Genomic DNA, 18,738 nt, shown 5'->3' with positions numbered 1-18,738 from the left:
TATGCCTGTGCTTAGCTCCATTCCTTTTCTCTTTACCCCCCACCCAAAATAAACTCTAGTCCTTACCGATTACAAGCATACCCATAACGCGATGCAGCCACCCCCATGCTTAAAAATATAAAGAGTGGTAACTCAGTGATGTATTGGATTTGCCCCAAACATTATGCACAAAAAGTTAATTTCTTTGCCAATTCTTTTGCAGCATTACTTTAGTGCCTTGTTGCAAACATGATGCATGTTTTGGAATATTTTTCTTCTGTACAGGCTTCCTCCTTCTCACTCTAATTTATGTTAGTATTGTGGAGTAACTATAAATGTTGATCCATCCTCAGTTTTCTATCACAGACATTTAACTCTCTGTGACTGGTTTAAAATCCCCATTGGCCTCATGGTAAAATCCCTGGGCAGTTTCCTTTTACACTCCATCAACAGGATCCCTGTAGATCTTTGTAGCAACAGGGCATATTAATAAACCATCCTAAGTGTAATTAATAACTTCACCATGCTCAAAGGGATATTCAATGTCTACCCATCTACCAATAGGTGCCCTTCTTTGCGAGGTATTGGAAAACAAGCCTGGTCTTTGTCGTTGAATCTGCGCTTAAAATTCAATGCTCGACAGAGGGTGTCACGACTTCCGCCGATGTCGGCTCCTCTCCTTGTTCGGACGGCGTTCGGCGGTCGATGCGACCGGCTTTCTAGCCATCGCCGCTCCATTTTTCATGTATCCATTTGTTTTGTCTTGTTCCCTGCACACCTGGTTTTCATTCCCCAATCAATCTACATGTATTTATTCCGCTGTTCCCCCTCGTGTTTTTGTGTAAGATTGTTTTTGTGATACGTGTTTGTGTACTCACTAGGCTTGCGTGCGTTTTCCCTCGTGTTATTTCACGAAGCCTGATTGTATACATTTGACGGTTGTGACTGTTTTTGCATGTTTTACACTTTGCCTTGTTGGCTTGAGGTGTTTGGACGCAGCTGCGTCCGTCGGTATATTCTCTCCTGACGAAATAAAGTGTGCGCCTGTTCACAATTCTCTGCTCTCCTGCACCTGACTTCAGCACAAGTGCTTCTTGATATGCCACACCCATCAAGTGGATGGATTATCTTCACACAGGAGAAATGCTCACTAACAGGGATCTAAACACATTTGTGCACAAAATTTGAGCGAAATAAGCTTTTTGTGCATATGGAACATTTCAGGGATCTTTTATTTCAGCTCATGGGACCAACACTTTACGGGTTGCATTTATATTTTTGTTCAGTATATAACTTCATTGCCTCGCCCTAGCGGTCAAACAAACATAAAAGGACCATTATACTGCATTGTAAGTTCACCTGGAATTGTATGACTTTTTCTTATCATTTAACACACTTGAAGGCCTTACTCACATTGGCCACAGAGATAGGGAGCACACAGTCCTCGTTAGCCCAATTTGCTTGTTTTCCTCAAAATGGGCAAAGAAAAGGTGTTTAGCTTGCCCAGGAGTGAGGCATCGGTGTTCACGATGTGGTTGGCTTTCCCATTATAATCTGTGATTATCTGTCTGGAGTCCCTGCCACATGTAATCTAACAGCTAGATGCAACTCCACTTTGTCCCTGTATTATAATTTTGCCTTACGGAGGTCATAGCTGTTCCCAGTCACCATGTCGTGGTTAAATGTGGTGGTTCACACTTTCAGTTTTGCGATTGCTGCCATCTATCCGCGGTTTTTGGTTTGGATAATTGCTAATCGTCAAAGTAGGAACAACATACTCTATGCACTTCCTGATGAATCCAGTCACCAAGTCAGTGTATACGTCAATACTATTCCTAGAGGGGAACCGGAAACATTTCCCAGTCCGAGTGATCAAAACAGTCTTGAAGCATAGATTCCGATTGGTCAGACCAACATTGAACAGCCCTTACCACAGGTGCTTCATGCATAAGTTCCTGTCTATAAGTGGGGAGGTGCAGGATGGAGGTGTGATCTGATTTGCCAAAGGGAGGGTGGAGGAAGGCCTTGTTCTCTCCACGTGTAGCACAGGAGATGTGCTGGTAGAATTTTGGAAACATTTACCTGAGATTTCCTTTATTAAAGTCAACAGCTATGATAAATGCGGCCTCTGTATATACGGTTTCTAGTTTGCACAAAGTCTGGTGTAGTTCTTTGAGAGCCATTGCTTGGGGGAATATACATGACAGTGACAACTAAATAAAATTCTCTCTGAAGGTAATGCGGTTGGCATTTAATGGTCAGGTATACCAGATCGGGAGAACAAAAGGCCTTGAGTTGGTGTACGTTACCACAATCACACCATGAGTTGTTAAATCATGAGACATACCCCTCCACCTTTGTTTTTACCAAATGGTTATTTCTTCCTGTCCTCGCAATTAACAGAGAACCCCGCTGGCTGTATGGAGACAATAAATCCATAGAGCCATGATTCTGTAAAACTGAGTATGTTACAGTCCCTTATGTCTCTCTGAAAGGAGATCCTCACCCTGAGCTCGTTTACAAGTAATATACTCTGAAGCAATGGATGATTTTCTCGCCGACTGAGCCTGATTAGAACCCCACTTCTCCCTCTCCTCCAATGTCAACGGTTTGGTGTAACACCCAGGATGGATGGGGCTACCTCGGGAAGGATCCAGGTCAGAGAAGTGGCCACCGATCGAATGTCCAAAAGTTATTTTCGGCTGTAGGAAATAATACTACAAACATTCTGTGCAAATAATATAAGAAATATAAGAAATAACAGGGTGTGTCTGTCGGCGCAATTTTGTCATGATCATAGCTTTCTAACGGACTGTTTGACAGTCTGTGCCCTTACTTGTGCGTGTGGTCCTCTTACCTGTGTGCTGGTGCCGAGCTTCTGGAAAATCTCATAGATCTGGTCCTTGAAACCCCGGCTCAACATCTCATCAGCCTCGTCCAGGACAAACATCTTGATGTACTTAGCAGCTGTAGGGGGAAGATGAGCACTTAGTTCAGACAATTTGAACACAAAATAGTCCAATCCCAATACTCCATTCAGTAAGCAAATAATTTAATAAAACATACTGATGTAAACAACAACTTGAGAAAAGTATGACAAACAGTTATGTTATCTCCAGGGGTTAGAACCGAGATTATTTTCCAATCATTTCGTTTTGGACAGAACAATTATTTTGTTCGTTCTGTTCCACTGTTCCAACCAGTAAAATAAAGATCTGAACCGGTTCGAACCAAAAAAAAGTATGTTTATATCGTTCCTTTCAGTTCCTTTTTAAACTTGTGAGATATCAATTTTTTTAAACATTTAGTTTGCCATTACCTTACCAATCAGTGGGGAAAGAGCAGCTTAATTGCTATGGAGCAGGCAAGCTATTTACATGCATTGGACAGATGAGTGTAGGGTGCGAGATGTGCCAGAAATGTTGTGGGTGGGGAGAGAGTGAGAGAGGGTGGAGGAAGAGGCTTGAAGTGCTGTGGATGTTGTTGTTGTGACAAGCATTTATACAATTATACCAACGCAGGAGCAGCTTCTGTGAAGGAATTTTGAATGTCTTTGAACTTTAGGGTTGGCTTAACGTTGGACCAGCTAGCTAGCAAGCAAGCATGTGTGTGCAGAGCAGCACCAGAATTTTAATTTAAAACAAGTCCTACCTTTTTGTAGTTAATAAAGCCAATGTGAAACATGAAAACGATAGTATCCTTAACTAGCATTGAGTAGGTTAATCTATTCTCGAATTAAAAATCTCTCACCTCGTTTCTGAATCACGCTTGAAACGTCAATAGGCTACGAGACTATGCTTTGGAGGGGGAGGGGCAGGTTGTCTACACGCACACACTGGAAAAGATTTTCAGCTGGCGGGCAGGCAGGCAGGCAGGCAGACACGGGAATACATTTCTGAGTGACAAAGTGTGGGCTTTGCATAGGCACTTTGTTGCGTTTTTTTGTGGGACTGAAAAAAATGCCTGAGAACGTAAAATAACATTATTTAAAAAAAACTAGAGTCAATTGACGCACCCGTGCTTCACAACTGTAAAACCTAATATGTCACCAATAACGAAAGTGGAGATTCCCACGAACACGACAGTCTCTGTTGTTTGGGTCTATGATATCTACAAGCTTTACGGCAGTTGTCTGAACTCTGTCGCGGATGTCCTCATTTCAAAGAGGTCTTCTCAAAAAACTGACTGTCCAGACCGAACCGTTGGAGCTACAAACTAATATGCCACCAATATCAAAAGGGGACTCTCACAAACAAGAAGGTGTCAGTTGTTCTGCTCTACGCCAGTACCGGGCTGTAAAAATGGCAAAAAGTGCATTAGGGGGTCAAATGTGCCAAAAGGTATAAAAACACTTCAAAACCGTGTTTTTTATTATTTATTTTTTTACTTTGTGTTTTGCCATTTATGAATGGTGTTATTCAAAGCGTTTCTATGGGTTATAGCAGTAAAGTCTAAATTCAATGTTTCATCAAATATATATTTTCTATACCTACAGAGGTCCTAAAATTCAAAATCAAATGGCTAAATTATACATTTTATGATTATCTTAAAACAATTTCATATGTTAGCATAGTAGATATTGCGATCTAAGGGCTTAGACCTATAGGGTTAACCAGTACCCATGCTTTTAAAATAACCGTTCTGTTCCGGAACACTTTCGTTTGCTGTTCTGATTCTGTTCTTCGGGGAAAAAAATCAAATTCCAATCTCTTGTTATCTATACAAATCTGGTTACAAAAAAAAGATAATTAATGCAGAATAACACAAAAGTAAACAAAGACCCTGAGGTCATTACTCACAGAGGAACTTGCGGTTCAACATGTCAAACACGCGGCCTGGCGTTCCAACCACTATGTTCGGAGCCTCAGCCTGGAGCTTTGTCACCTCGTTACGGACGTTTGTGCCGCCAATACAGGCATGACAGGAGGCTCCCATGTAGTCACCGAGGGCCAGGATCACCTTCTGGATCTATTGAAGAGGAGAGGGAGTCAATACAATTTATTAAAACCCTTTTTCAAATCCGCAGTTGTCACAAAGTGATTTTAGAGTAACACAGCCTAGACCCCAGAGAGCAAGCAGAAGTACAGTGGCAAGATAAAGCTCCCCCTCTGGCACACATTTTACTACATTTACATGCACACAATACTCACGAAGACCCACATTACAATTCTATTCCATATGTTCTTAGTCGAGGTAATTCCATGGTCAAGATACTTTTAGCTTTTTCATACAAATTTGTATTACTTTGGCAAGCAACAATATTCATAAGGAATCAGATTTTTGCAACTCAATTATGAGTTTGTGCCCTTAGCATGAACCAGCACCGAGTTGGCTGGGATGAATATGGCATTGTCCCTTTCCCCTTGTCAGATATAACACTCAGTGCCACTCAAAGACACTTCCTTTCCCAGAGAGAGAGATGGTACTATGGTACGATTCACACTATGGAGCAGAGCCGAGCCACGCTTTACCGTGCTGGTCTGGTTACTCATCCACCATAGTTGCTAGAACCGTACTGGAAAGGACCATGTCATATTAAAATACCAGAGGCACCATGGTACAGCATCGGTGCAACTGTGTAAAAGGTGCAGGAGTTGCATTCACAGTTAACTGTTTTTAGGCCAATTTAATGTTTGTGCAACCTGCCTGCTGAGCCAGCTCTCGGGTGGGAGCGAGGACCAAGGCCTGGGTGCCCTTCAGCTCGATATCAATCTGCTGGAGGATGGAGATGGCGAACGTGGCAGTCTTCCCTGTGCCTGACTGGGCCTGTGCAATGACATCATAACCTGGTGGGAAATTAAAATTCATTTGTTTACACCGTAGCAAAACATTTTGCAACAGAAAACAAAAACAAGTGTTTCTTATTGGACAAAAATTCAGGTAGGTCCCTACCCGTTTCATCCCATTTGGTTCCTAGTTGCTAAGACCAAGGATACGCTTTAAAGGCATTTGGGTCACTCTGTTTTGAAGCTTAGGAAATGTGTACGCTTAATCATTAACTTGCATGAAAATAATAAAAAATTAAAGGCAAGATTGAGAAGGTCTCCAAACCTGACCGGTAGGATACTCTGGAATAAATAAAAGCCAGTATAGTATGATCTCTTAAGAAAACCTTATGTTCGACACAGGAATTAAGACGATTAAGTAATTAAATAAAGGTTAAATGTTTTTTTAAATACAATTTTTAAGCAAGTAAGTATAGATGCTCATGCAACTTCAGTCAGCGACAATTTAGGCTAGATCGTCTTGAAGCAAGAAGCAATGTTCAAGAATCAACACATAGGCATTTTGAAACCTTAGCTCATACCCATCTTGAAAAAGGTCTGACTGAAACGTGAACAAAATAAACAACATGCAGAGGTTATATCCTGTGTGTGTGAGTTTATACTTTAGGAAGCTTGTACTTACCCTTGATACAAGGGAGGATGGCCCTCTGCTGAATGGCAGACGGTTTCTCAAAACCATAGGCATAGATTCCTCTCAGGAGAGTCTCACGCAGGGCCATCTCATCGAAGCTGTCCACGATCTCATTCCAGTTACTCTGTGGAGAGAAAAAAAAACGATCGTTAGAGCACGGTCAGTATAAATAGCACCCCAGTACTGTACTTCTTATACACAAACCCCAGTACTGTTTTTTTAGCCAGCGGAGACAAAAAAAACAAGTGTGAGATACATGCATCTTTTCTTCCATTCCATTAGACAACATGCCATTCGATATTCAACAATGCAACCTGTCCTTTATCCAACATTTAACAAAGTGTAGCTTGACACACACACACACACTTACCTCAATGATGCCATCTGGCTCCATGCCCTCTGGGCCATTGTCTCTGTTGGAGAGGTCTCTGTAGGAAAACGTTCAATGTTGATACTTTATGATACATGACATGTTGCATACATTTGCCGAATATAATGATATCTTGGGGAAAGAAAAAAAAACATTTCTGACCAAAAATCTATAAGGGGTCTGCCAGAATGTGATTGGCTCATTACAATGATTGCATTGAGGCAGCCATGTTCAATAAACTTGCATTACGTTGCTGACAAACAGCAATGCAAAAGCTGGGGCACACACACCTAACTTGCGTGATACATTCTGAGGACGAGATGAAGCAAGAAGCTCCACTCCCATCAATCTGTCAATGCGAAAATACAGCGATACGCAGACCAATTGAGGATTTTATTTTTTATTGCGGTCTATGAGTGTCAGATATGGTCAACAACATTGTTTATTGCTAATTTGCTACGTGAGGCTTATTTGATCTGATATACGTTTCGTAATGTTTAGTTTGTTATGAATGCACATGGTGGACGCACATGGCATCTCCACAACTTTGAGAAAAAATAATTTTATATCGTAGTTGTTTGTTGTGCACAACCGTTATCTGCCCTCTCATTGGCTAGAATGTTCATGCCTGATCTCGCCTCCTTCCGCCTGACTTCCCGCCAACGACTCCCATTGTTAGGGCACAGATAAGACGGATCTTGTCATTACATAAAGCAGGGGTGCGTGCACAATCAGAATTCAAAGAGGTCCAGTGATTCACAACAGGTCCAAACCATTAAAATGTCTAACGTGCGCTGTTTTGGTGGCATATGTAGTTCTTGTATATGTATGGCTAATAAACAAAGTACTACATTTCAATGACATTTCAACAATATTTATTGCACATTTGCAATGTAGACACTTTAAACAGGTAAAATAAATATGCAGCGTAATCATAAATAAAAGTAGGCCTATCACAAATGTTTTCACTTCAAGCAAAACAAGGCCGCATCTTCACAAAAAAATAACAAAAGTGCCTGTTTCTGAAAAAAGTGCTTTGATTTTTGAACAAATAAGAAGCCACAGGTTTAATATTTATCTTTACAACACTCTCTCCCACCTCTCTTCTTTAGTAAGAGAAATAGGCTTTTGCTTGCCCTGCCAGTCATTTGAACCTTGGCTGGAATGGAGTCAGTGCCATTGTCATGCACATATTGTATGTAGGTGCTCATTGGTGAGTCTAGAACGGTACTTATTCTTAATGATGTTCATAGTGGAGAAAGAAGACTCACAACTGTATGTGGAGACATGCATGGTCAAGGTGTGTAGTGATACTTTGGTTAGAACAGGGAGAACAGTCTCAGACAATGCCTGCAGCCAAAAAGCATCATGATCAGTTAGTTGAAAGTGCTCTCTTAGTGCAATATTTGCTTGCAGATCAATCAGTTCCATCTGTAGAGATCCAACATGTGCCCACTTGAAGGTCTGTGTCACCTCCTTTGTAAATCCCCTGACATCTGTGATGATGAATGGATTCTCAATTAGAAGGAAAGGCTGAAGCATTTTACCCCTATCTAAGGCTGAAGCTGTCAAAGCGATTGCTGAAGTTTCCAATCAGCTTTATCTATGAAGTCAACATGAGGAGAAGCATCTCTCACCCTGAATCTGTTTCTGCACTTTTGAAATGTGTGCAGTCTTCTTGAAGATCTTCATTGAACAATTTCAGTTCCCTCTGGAAGGAGAGGACAGATGTCATCAAATCAAACTGAATTGTTCTTGCCCTGTAGTTTCACGTTGAGCTCATTAAAGTGTGACGTGGTGTTTACCAAAAAAGCAACAATATCCATTTTGCTCGTCTTGCAAAAAAAAGTGAAAACTGTGTTGCCTTCTGACTCTTGAGCTGTACTAGGAAAGCTGTTATCTCCTTTCGAATGGACCAAAAGCGTTTCAACACCCTGCCTTTACTGAGCCATCTTACGTTGTTGTGCAGCAGTAGGTCTTTGCATTTGCCTCAACTTCTTTCAGGAATTCTCTCAGCAGGCGATGCTGATGAGATGGGGATGCCCTGAGGAAGTTCATGAGTTTCATCATTGTATACATCACTTCAGCATACTCTTCCGACAGATTCCTGTGAGGTCAGGGTTTCCCTCTTTCGGCCGTGCCACAGCTCCCCTCGCTCTTCCTATCATGGCAGGGGCCCCATCTGAGGTGATAGAGACCACTTGTTTTAGATCTATTCCCCGCTTTCTCTGCATATCCTTTATGGCCATGGATATGTCCTTTCCTCTTGTATGCGTCTCGAGTGGTGTTACACCTAACAGGTCTTCGCAGAATTTCGTCTTCTCTGTGTGGTAAAATCTAACATACACCAGAAGCTGGGCCTTATCACTTACATCAGTAGATTCATCAACAGCTAATGCTCTGCGTGGTGCACTCCAAATAGCTTCATCACGCTGTGTTAATACATCCTCTGTATGTATTTCACTCTATCTTGCTGTTGTTGTACGCGACATTGGGATTTTCTTGACCTTTTCACACAGCTCGTCTTTTTGTTAACCGCCAAGTAAAGTTTCAGCAACAGCATTCGTGCACTCCATCGCCACTCCCCCGTCAGTAAAACGGATGTTGGTGTTGACCCAAAATCCAAGCAATTTTTGGTGAACATTCACTTGCACGTTGTTGGGCAGTGAATGCATGGGAGAGGACTCTGGTGGACCGATCATACTGGGCTTTGAGTTTGTTTATTTTGCGTACCCTCACCTCAGACTGCTGTGGATATTTTTGCTCAAAAGATCGTGCTTTGTCTCGTAGTGGCGCTTCACGTTGGCACTTTTTATTAGAGCCACGGTCGCTGAACATATCAGGCAGAGTGGTTGGACACTCACTGCGGGAAGGATAAAGGCATATTTGTCTGTCCACTCCTCTTTGAAAGCTCCATTTTCTGTGTCGACTTTCCTGACTTTTGCGCATGCCATTCCATCATTTCTCCTCTCGCTTCCACCTTTGCGGTCTCTCTCTCTCTCTGACAACACCAGTCTCCTAACATGCATTGTAATCATTTGCTTTGATTGGCTGAGTTTCGTGAAGTGATTTAAGTAACGCACGCAATTGGACAAGTATGGGGCGCTGTCTGGGACCTTCCAAGCTGTGCTGCATGTGTACATTGAAAAAAAAGGGTTGCTTCATCAGTATTTAATTTAACAATTATTCATGAGAAATGTGTCGAGGTCCAGATAGAACCTTCACTCGGTCCTGACCCAGACCGAGGTCCGCCAATTGTGCACCTCTGATATAGAGTATCACTAGCTAGGTTGCCATGCAATTTACGACTATCAGAAAATGTGCATTACATTATTTTTTGCATTTCCCCACCAAAGGTGTGTTTCCATCAGATACAAGGCTTTGTGTGATGACACAAAATAAGGGCTATGAATAAATAGGCCTACCGGCAGGCTGCAAAGTGAGGCTTGTCTATCTGCATTTACCCCATTGGAAACATCCTTATTATTATTATTATTATTATTATTATTCACAAAAAAATTGTAAAGTATTCCCATTGTAAATATTCTAACTTTTTAACCATAAATGGTAGAGACATGGGGTGGATTATTGTTTTTCTAACCTAATGTTATATTGAGTGGGCATATTTTTTATAAACCTTGAATGAATTTAACATTTTATGGGTGAACACAATACAAAGTATGTCACTGACCTTTTAAGACACCAATGTCCCTTTAAGAGCTCTGTTGGCCCGAAAAGCCAATATACAGATCTCTCCGTGACCGTTCGGGCGGAGTCCGTTTTTTTTTTGGAGCAACGCGCAACTTTTGGTAACATACCCTAGCGGGGGGTGATATCTTTGTTATTTTTAGGTCTTCTCATTTGTGGTGAACGCAAGGAAGAGTCATCTTCCCTTGTCAGTTGTAGTTAGCTGGCTTTAGCCTTTTCAGCTTCCCACATCTCAGATTTATAATTAAATAATATGACCTGGCAAATATTCGTATAGTTGTCAGTGTAACCTACAACATGATCCTAGTTTGATATGCTGCTTGTATGTATTCACTCCCATATTAGCTAAAAATAGAATGTCATGTTTTGGTCAGAGAGGAAGAAAAAGCACACGGCAACAGCAGTTTTTACCGTTAGTAAAAACGAGTTATTAGTTCAGAGACTTGTCCAGAACCCACTCCTGCGTTGTCTTGGTTGTATGCTTAGGGTCATTCTCCTGTTGGAAGGTGAACCTTCACCCCAGTCTGAGGTCCTACGTGCTCCGGAGCAGGTTTTCATCAAGGATCTCTCTGTAACGCTTAGCATTCAGCCCAAAGAGTTCAATCTTGGTTTCATCAAACCAGAGATTCTTGTTTCTCATGGTCTAAGAGTCTTTACGTGCATTTTGGCAAACTCCAAGCGGACTGTCATGTGCCTTTTACTGAGGAGTGACTTCTGTCTAGCCACTCTACTATAAAGGCCTGATTGGTGGAGTACTGCAGAGATGGTTGTCCTTCTGGAAGGTTCTCCCATCTCCACAGAGGAACTCTAGAGCTCTGTCAGAGTGACCATCGGGTTCTTGGTGACCTCCCTGACCAAGGTCCTTCTACCCCGATTGCTCAGTTTGGCCGGGTGGCCAGCTCTAGGAAGAGTCTTGGTGGTTCCAAACTTCTTCCAATTAAAATGTATGGAGGCCACTGTGTTCTTGGGGCCCTTCAATTCTGCAGAAATGTTTTGGTAACCTTCCCCAGATCTGTGACTCGACACAATCCTGTCTCGGAGCTCTACGGACAATTTCTTCAACCTCATGGCTTGGCTTTTAGATCTGACATGCACTGTCAACTGTGGGACCTGACATAGACAGGTGTGTGCCTTTCCAAATCATGACCAATAAATAGAATTTACCACAGGTGGACTCCAATCGAGTTGTAGAAACATCTCAAGAATGATCAATGGAAACAGGATGCACCAGCCTCAATTTCGAGTATCATAGCAAAGGGTCTGAATACTTATGAGGAAATGTTATGTAATTCATTTTTGAATAAGGCTGTAACTTAACAAAATATGAAAAAGTCAAGGATTCTCTGGTCTGATGAAACCAAGATTGTACTCGTTGGCCTGAAAGCCAAGTGTCACATCTGGAGGAAACCTGGCACCATCCCTATGGTGATGCATGGTGGTGGCAGCATCATGCTGTGGGGATGTTTTTGAGCGGCAGGGACTGGGAGACTAGTCAGGATCAAGGGAACAACGAACGGATCGAAGTACAGAGACAGGACCTCATACTGGAGCAAAGGTTCACCTTTGTACAGGACAACAACCTTAAGCACACAGCCAAGGCAATGTGGGAATGGCTTCGGGACAAGTCTCTGAATATCCTTGAGTGGCCCAGGCAGAGCCCGGACTTGAACACGATCAAACATCTCTGAAGAGACCTGAAAATAGCTGTGCAGCAACGCTCCCCATCCAACCTGACAGGGCTTGAGAGGATCTGCAGAGAAGAATGGGAGAAACTTCCCAAATACAGGTGTGCCAAGCTTGTAGCATCATGCCCAAGAAGACTCGAGGCTGTAATCGATGCCAAAGGTGGTTCAACAAAGTACTGAGTAAAGGTTCTGAATACTTATGTAAAATTTGATATCAGTTTTTTAAAAATAAATTGGCTAAAATGTCTTAACCTGTTTTAAGTTTGTCATGATGGAGTATTGTGTAGATTGATGAGGGAAAAATTCCATAACAAGTCATATATATATATATATACACACACACACACACACAATACATATGTATATATACAGTGGGGCAAAAAAGTATTTAGTCAGCCACCAATTGTGCAAGTTCTCCCACTTAAAAAGATGAGAGATACCTGTAATATTCATCATAGGTACACTTCAACTATGACAGACAAAATGAGAAAAAAAATCCAGAAAATCACATTGTAGGATTTTGAATTAATTTATTTGCAAATTATGGTGGAAAATAAGTATTTGGTCAATAACAAAAGCTTATCTCAATACTTTGTTATATACCCTTTGTTGGCAATGACAGAGGTCAAACATATTGCAGATTCAGTCTTCCCAGCCTGGTGCAGGTCTACAATTTTGTTTCCGGTGTCCTTTGACAGCTCTTTGGTCTTGGCCATAGTGGAGTTTGGTGTAACTGTTTGAGGTTGTGGACAGGTGTCTTTTATGCAGGTAACGAGTGGAGGACAGAGGAGCCTGTTAAAGTGGAGGACAGAGGAGCCTCTTAAAGAAGAAGTTACAGGTCTGTGAGAGCCAGAAATCTTGCTTCTTTGTAGGTGACCAAATACTTATTTTCCACCATAATTTGCAAATAAATTCATTAAAAATCCTACAATGTGATTTTCTGGATTTTCTCTTTCTCATTTTGTCTGTCATAGTTGAAGTGTACCTATGAAAATTACAGGCCTCTCATCTTTTTAAGTGGGAGAACTTGCACAATTGGTGGCCGACTAAATACTTTTTCCCCCCACTGTACATACATATACATAGATACATATATTTGTTACAGCTCAACTAAAACAATCTCAGTCAACCAACAGCCAAACGACCAATCGATGACCATTTGACTAATTGGGGTAAGCCCCACCGGCATCATATGAGATGTGAATAGGCAACATAACATTCCTTAGTCAGAGTATATTTTATCTCGCTTTCAGCTCAAATAATGGCACCACCGATTTCAAGAAATGTTGCCTTGTTTTTTACATGGTTGTGTCATAATTCTTTGCATACTTTCCGATGAAGCGTGCATCGATGCAAGCTTCAAAATATGTACAAACGGAGTATGCATTTGAGGACTGCCCTCCATGCTCCGTTTCGCCCATTTTGATTTGGACTCATTCTCCAACCCTCCAGTGCTCCAATTTGCATGATTGTAGCACAGTAACATGCATTTTGAGAAACACCCAATGTATGATGTAAGATCACACAGCTCCCGTTATGTTATGTGCGCAAGTGTTGCAAAATAAATGTACACATACATGTTATTCAATCATTGCTTCTAAACTGCTCTGCACATCAACGAGCATCCGCGTTGCCAGGCACTACAATATAAACTTGGTTCTATTTGTGATGCTTCATGCTCTGCAAGTTCTGTCCCTCCCATCTCCTTATTGGTTTTTAGGAGCATGTACCCACATGGATGATTGAAATATTTACTGAGGTCCACACTCAAGTCCAGTTGGGTGGTAAATGCACATTAAAGTTCGTTGCCAACCGCCATATGAAGTCCAAAGAAGACTGAAGGATAGATTATTATAAACTAACTTGGTTTACCCTTTTATCTGTGGATTAATTGTCGAAATAGAGGACCTGGTGCATTTCAGGTAAAATAACATGCCAATGTTTATATCCCAGGACAAATGAGCTAGCAACAGCAAACTAGCTAAATTGCCATGAATGTTTAATGCTTTTCGACCTGTCTCCAAATTAATATAGTTTGTTCGGAGTTCGTTTTGATATTTCAACCTGTGTCCTGATCGCGTCTGGTGTGGACAAACTCAACATGTGCGCGATGGCGCACGCACGCCCTCTAGACAGCATGTTAGAAGTAGTTTTCACATACAAACTTTATGTCTAAACTTAATCAAATATGCTTCCCAAAAATAGGATGGTCGCTGTTGTAGAACGTTTATTTGCACCAGCATCCATCATGAAAATCTGAAAAGACGAGTCCATGTAAATAGGATTATTAGGGAAATCGTTCTTGCAAAGCATGTAAACGTTTTAATCGAAATATTATATTAATCCGACTATCCACAATAATCTCACGGTGTGCATGTAACCGTACACAGTGACAGAACCATAACCCCTGAAATGTACCACACATGGTTATTCTAGCAACAATTGTGAAAGGAAACGATTCCACCGCAATTCGTCACATGATACATTTTGCAGACACAAAAATATTGGTCGTCTGTTGACATTTATAACATTGTACCAACACTTCCTGTTTCCATCACACTTTTTTATGAAAAGTCAGAATAAAAACGGTGGATGGAAACGTGTTTTCTGATACATTTGATCACGTCTTCCCAATGCAGACGATTTAAACACGCCAATACAAATACAGTTTGTGTTCAGACAGAGGTTTTGAAGACAACAGCACGAGTGGTCATTGTGGATAACACAATTGGTGGGGGTTCGTTGGCTATGCGCTAACGTCAGTGGAAATTAAAACCCCGTGATTAAACGCCTAGCCTACTACTAGTAGCTAGCTAGCAAAACGGCACTACTACACATTCAGCAGGGATAACCATACTAATTTAGCTGGAATTAGACAAAATACTAGCAACAGTCAATCAAATGCCCTATCCGATGCAAATCCTTCCATTTTGTACAAGCTCGTACACATAACGTTAACATTTGGGGTAGCTAAGAAATGTAACGTTAGCTAGCTAACGCTAGACACTAAATTATCTCGCAAATTAGCTCGAGTTTTGGGATTGTTAGACAACGTCCGTTAGCTAATGTAGCTAAACATGACTAAAGACACTCACTGGGGGCAGAACATAATTTGTGCACGATTTCGGGGCTCGCTGGTGGTGAGACAGGCCACCATTTTCCCGCAACCTCTGTCTGGTGTTCGCCTGCCAAATTATAGCTAACGTTAGCTAACTATTTTAGTGAACCGGTTAGCAGTTCGCATTCAAAGTCAGTCAATTCGTGAGCTGACCAGCAAATCAGTTTTTACAATTCATGGCACAATATTCGCTAACTAGCTAGTTAACATGTTATAACGTGATAAAATGTGCAAACGGCTTGGCGTTACGAGACATGGCTCGCAACTCCAACCAGACTACCAGAAGCTAGTTTACAGTTGCTAACGTTGCACTAAAAAGACAGCACAAGGAAATCGCTAACGCAAAGCTAGATAAAATTGCATGCTGCATTTTATAACGGGGGGTGAATCACGGAATTGCTGGACTGACAGTGTTATCATATCAACGTATAACTGGTTATAATAAAAAATTAGCTGGGCTCTTTACCTCTCTTCATAATCTGCCGACATTGTCACAAAGGGCGAATACGCCGCAAAAAAATGTTTTAGGTACAACAACGTGATCTGGAAAGTACAGTTTTGATTGCAGAAGGGGACTATCGTTCAATGTTGGCCACACCCATTGTGATATTTTATTGGGTATGTAAGACGTCATTAAACTTGTGGTCTACGCCTTTTTCAACATAATAGGAGTGAAAGGATGCGTCTTTTCGTTCCTCCCCTGCAACAACACCATTGAAGAAACGTAAGCGAAAATGAATTCATCGAAGTTCTTAATTATGACACAGAAGACATCATTTTGGCTCCGGTGAATGACAAAATAGAGTGCTGCCAGTACTGAACCTGGTAAAATATATTCAGATGCTGAAAACAGTAATGTTCTGGCTAGAGTTTTTTCTCCAGAATAATTAAATACATATTTTTAAAGCCACACCATGAGAGATGTGCATACTATCAAAGATTGGGTCACCAATAAAACCGAAAATGTGTCAGAAAGATCCGTGAATACGATTCATTATTTGGAATTCTACTCAAAACAGAGTGGAAAAACGGAAAACAACTTGTTTTATAATTTATTGTTTTCAAAATTGGAAATGTAATAACGGAAAACAAATAACTATATATATAATTGTAAAAAAAAAAATATATATATATAATATATATATATATATATATATATATATATATATATATATATATATATACATGCTCCTAATAGAACATTTACTGGGTTTAGGAGGTGTGTTTCCTGCCGAGGTTGGCAGCACAAAGAAATAATTATAAACTGGGTTGTTCGGGCCCTGAATGCTGATTGGCTAACAGCTGTGGTATATATATATCACCTATGACAACATATTTATTTTTACTTCTCTAATTACGATGGTAACCAGTTTATAATAGCAATAAGGCTCTTTGGGGGTTTGTGATATATGGCCAATATACCATGGCTAAGGGCTGTGTCCAGGCACTCCGGGTTGCATCGTGTTTAAGAACAGCCCTTGGCTGTGGTATATTAGCTATATACCACACCTCCTCTGGCCTTATTGCTTAATTATACCGTGAGTGTGACAGGACAATAAAAATTATAATGGTAGCTAAGATACATAACTGATATTGAAGTTAGCATGCCAATAGAACAAACTCAACAACAACTGAACAAAGTTGGCTAGCCCTACCTTGTTTCTGGTTATAGACATGCTAGTAGTAGCTAGTGGAAGTAAGTTAGTCCCTCAACCTGCTAGAAGATGAAGCTGCCCGACCAGAGCTACATTGCGTTCGGAAAGTATTCATACCCCTTGACTTTTTCCACATTTTGTTAAGTTACAGTTTGAATTCAAAATGGATTAAATAGTTTTTTCTCCTCATCAATCTACACAGAATATCCCATAATGACAAAGCAAAACAGGTTTTTAGAATTTTTGCAAATGTATTAAAAATACAAAAACTGACTTAACTTTTACTTAAGTATTCAGAACCTTTACTCAGTACTTTGTTGAAACACCTTTGGCAACGATTACAACCTTGAGTATTCATGGGTATGACACTAACAGCTTGGCACACCTGTATTTGGGGAGTTTCTCTCATTCTTCTCCACAGATCCTCTCAAGCTCTGTCAGGTTGGATGGGGAGCGTCGCTGCACAGCTATTTTCAGGTCTCTCCAGAGATGTTTGAAGGTTTTCCAGTCCGTGCTCTGGCTGGGCCAGTCCATGACATTCAGAGACTTGTCCAGAAGCCACTCCTGTAATATCTTGGCTATGTGCTTAGGGTTGTTGTCCTGCTGGATGGTGAACCCTCACCCCAGTCTGAGCTCCCGGGCGCTCTGGAGCAGGTTTTTATCAAGGATCTTTCTGTACTTTGCGCCATTGATCTTTGCCTCGATCCTGACTAGTCTCCCAGTCCCTGCCACTGTTTCTGGTGCCTTTTGGCAAATTCCAAGCGGGCTGTCATGTGCCTTATACTGAGGAGTGGCTTCCGTCTGGCCACTACCATAAATGCCTGATTGGTGGAGTGCTGCAGTGATGGTTGTCCTTCTGGAAGGTTCTCCCATCTCTATAAATCAAATCAAATGTTTTTGTCACATGCGCCAAATACAACAGGTTTAGACTTTACCCTGAAATGCTTACTTTACAAGCCCTTAACCAACAGTGCAGTTAAGAAAATAGAGATAAGAAAATATTTGCTAAATTAAACTCAATATATATTTTTTTAAGCAGCACAATAAAATAACAATAATGAGGCTATATACAGGGGATACCGGTTCTGAGTCAATGTGCGGGTGTACAGGTTTGCCGCGATAATATGTACATGTACAGTGGGGCAAAAAAGTATTTAGTCAGCCACCAATTGTGCAAGTTCTCCCACTTAAGACGAGAGAGGCCTGTAATTTTCATCATAGGTACACTTCAACTATAACATAGAAAAAGAATCCAGAAAATCACATTGTAGGATTTTTAATGAATTTATTTGCAAATTATGGTGGAAAATAAGTATTTGGTCACCTACAAACAAGCAAGATTTCTGGCTCTCACACTTCCTCTTTAAGAGGCTCCTCTGTCCTCCACTCAGTACCTGTATTAATGACACCTGTTTGAACTTGTTATCAGTATAAAAGACACCTGTCCACAACCTCAAACAGTCACATTCCAAACTCCACTATGGCCAAGACCAAAGAGCTGTCAAAGGACACCAGAAACAAAATTGTAGACCTGCACCAGGCTGGGAAGACTGAATCTGCAATAGGTAAGCAGCTTGGTTTGAAGAAATCCTGCAGTGCCAGATGTGTCCCCCTGCTTAAGCCAGTACATGTCCAGGCCTGTCTGAAGTTTGCTAGAGAGCATTTGGATGATCCAGAAGAAGATTGGGAGAATGTCATATGGTCAGATGAAACCAAAATATAACTTTTTGGTAAAAACTCAACTCATCGTGTTTGGTGGACAACGAATGCTGAGTTGCATCCAAAGAACACCATACCTACTGTGAA

The 18,738-nt window shown here is 41.1% G+C and overlaps 1 protein-coding gene across 1 annotated transcript in view; it reads right to left on the bottom strand.

Moving 5' to 3' along the window:
* The window catches only part of LOC118390582 (eukaryotic initiation factor 4A-I), a 36,193-nt gene extending 20,329 nt beyond the window's left edge, over positions 1–15,864 (bottom strand). Inside the window, exons 1-6 of the mRNA XM_035781278.2 lie at positions 15,744–15,864; positions 6,767–6,824; positions 6,388–6,520; positions 5,626–5,765; positions 4,779–4,947; positions 2,837–2,946 (exon numbers count right to left, since the gene is read on the bottom strand). Of these exons, the coding sequence (XP_035637171.1) occupies positions 2,837–2,946; positions 4,779–4,947; positions 5,626–5,765; positions 6,388–6,520; positions 6,767–6,824; positions 15,744–15,766 (633 nt within the window). The 5' untranslated portion in view covers positions 15,767–15,864. The remainder of the gene's footprint in view (positions 1–2,836; positions 2,947–4,778; positions 4,948–5,625; positions 5,766–6,387; positions 6,521–6,766; positions 6,825–15,743) is intronic.
* Between the last annotated feature and the right edge of the window lie 2,874 nt (positions 15,865–18,738).

This window comes from Oncorhynchus keta, chromosome 11, assembly GCF_023373465.1.
Source record: "Oncorhynchus keta strain PuntledgeMale-10-30-2019 chromosome 11, Oket_V2, whole genome shotgun sequence".
NCBI classification, from domain to species: Eukaryota; Metazoa; Chordata; class Actinopteri; order Salmoniformes; family Salmonidae; genus Oncorhynchus; species Oncorhynchus keta.
Note: the sequence above shows the minus strand (reverse complement) of the source record. Positions and strands in the feature narration are given on the sequence as shown.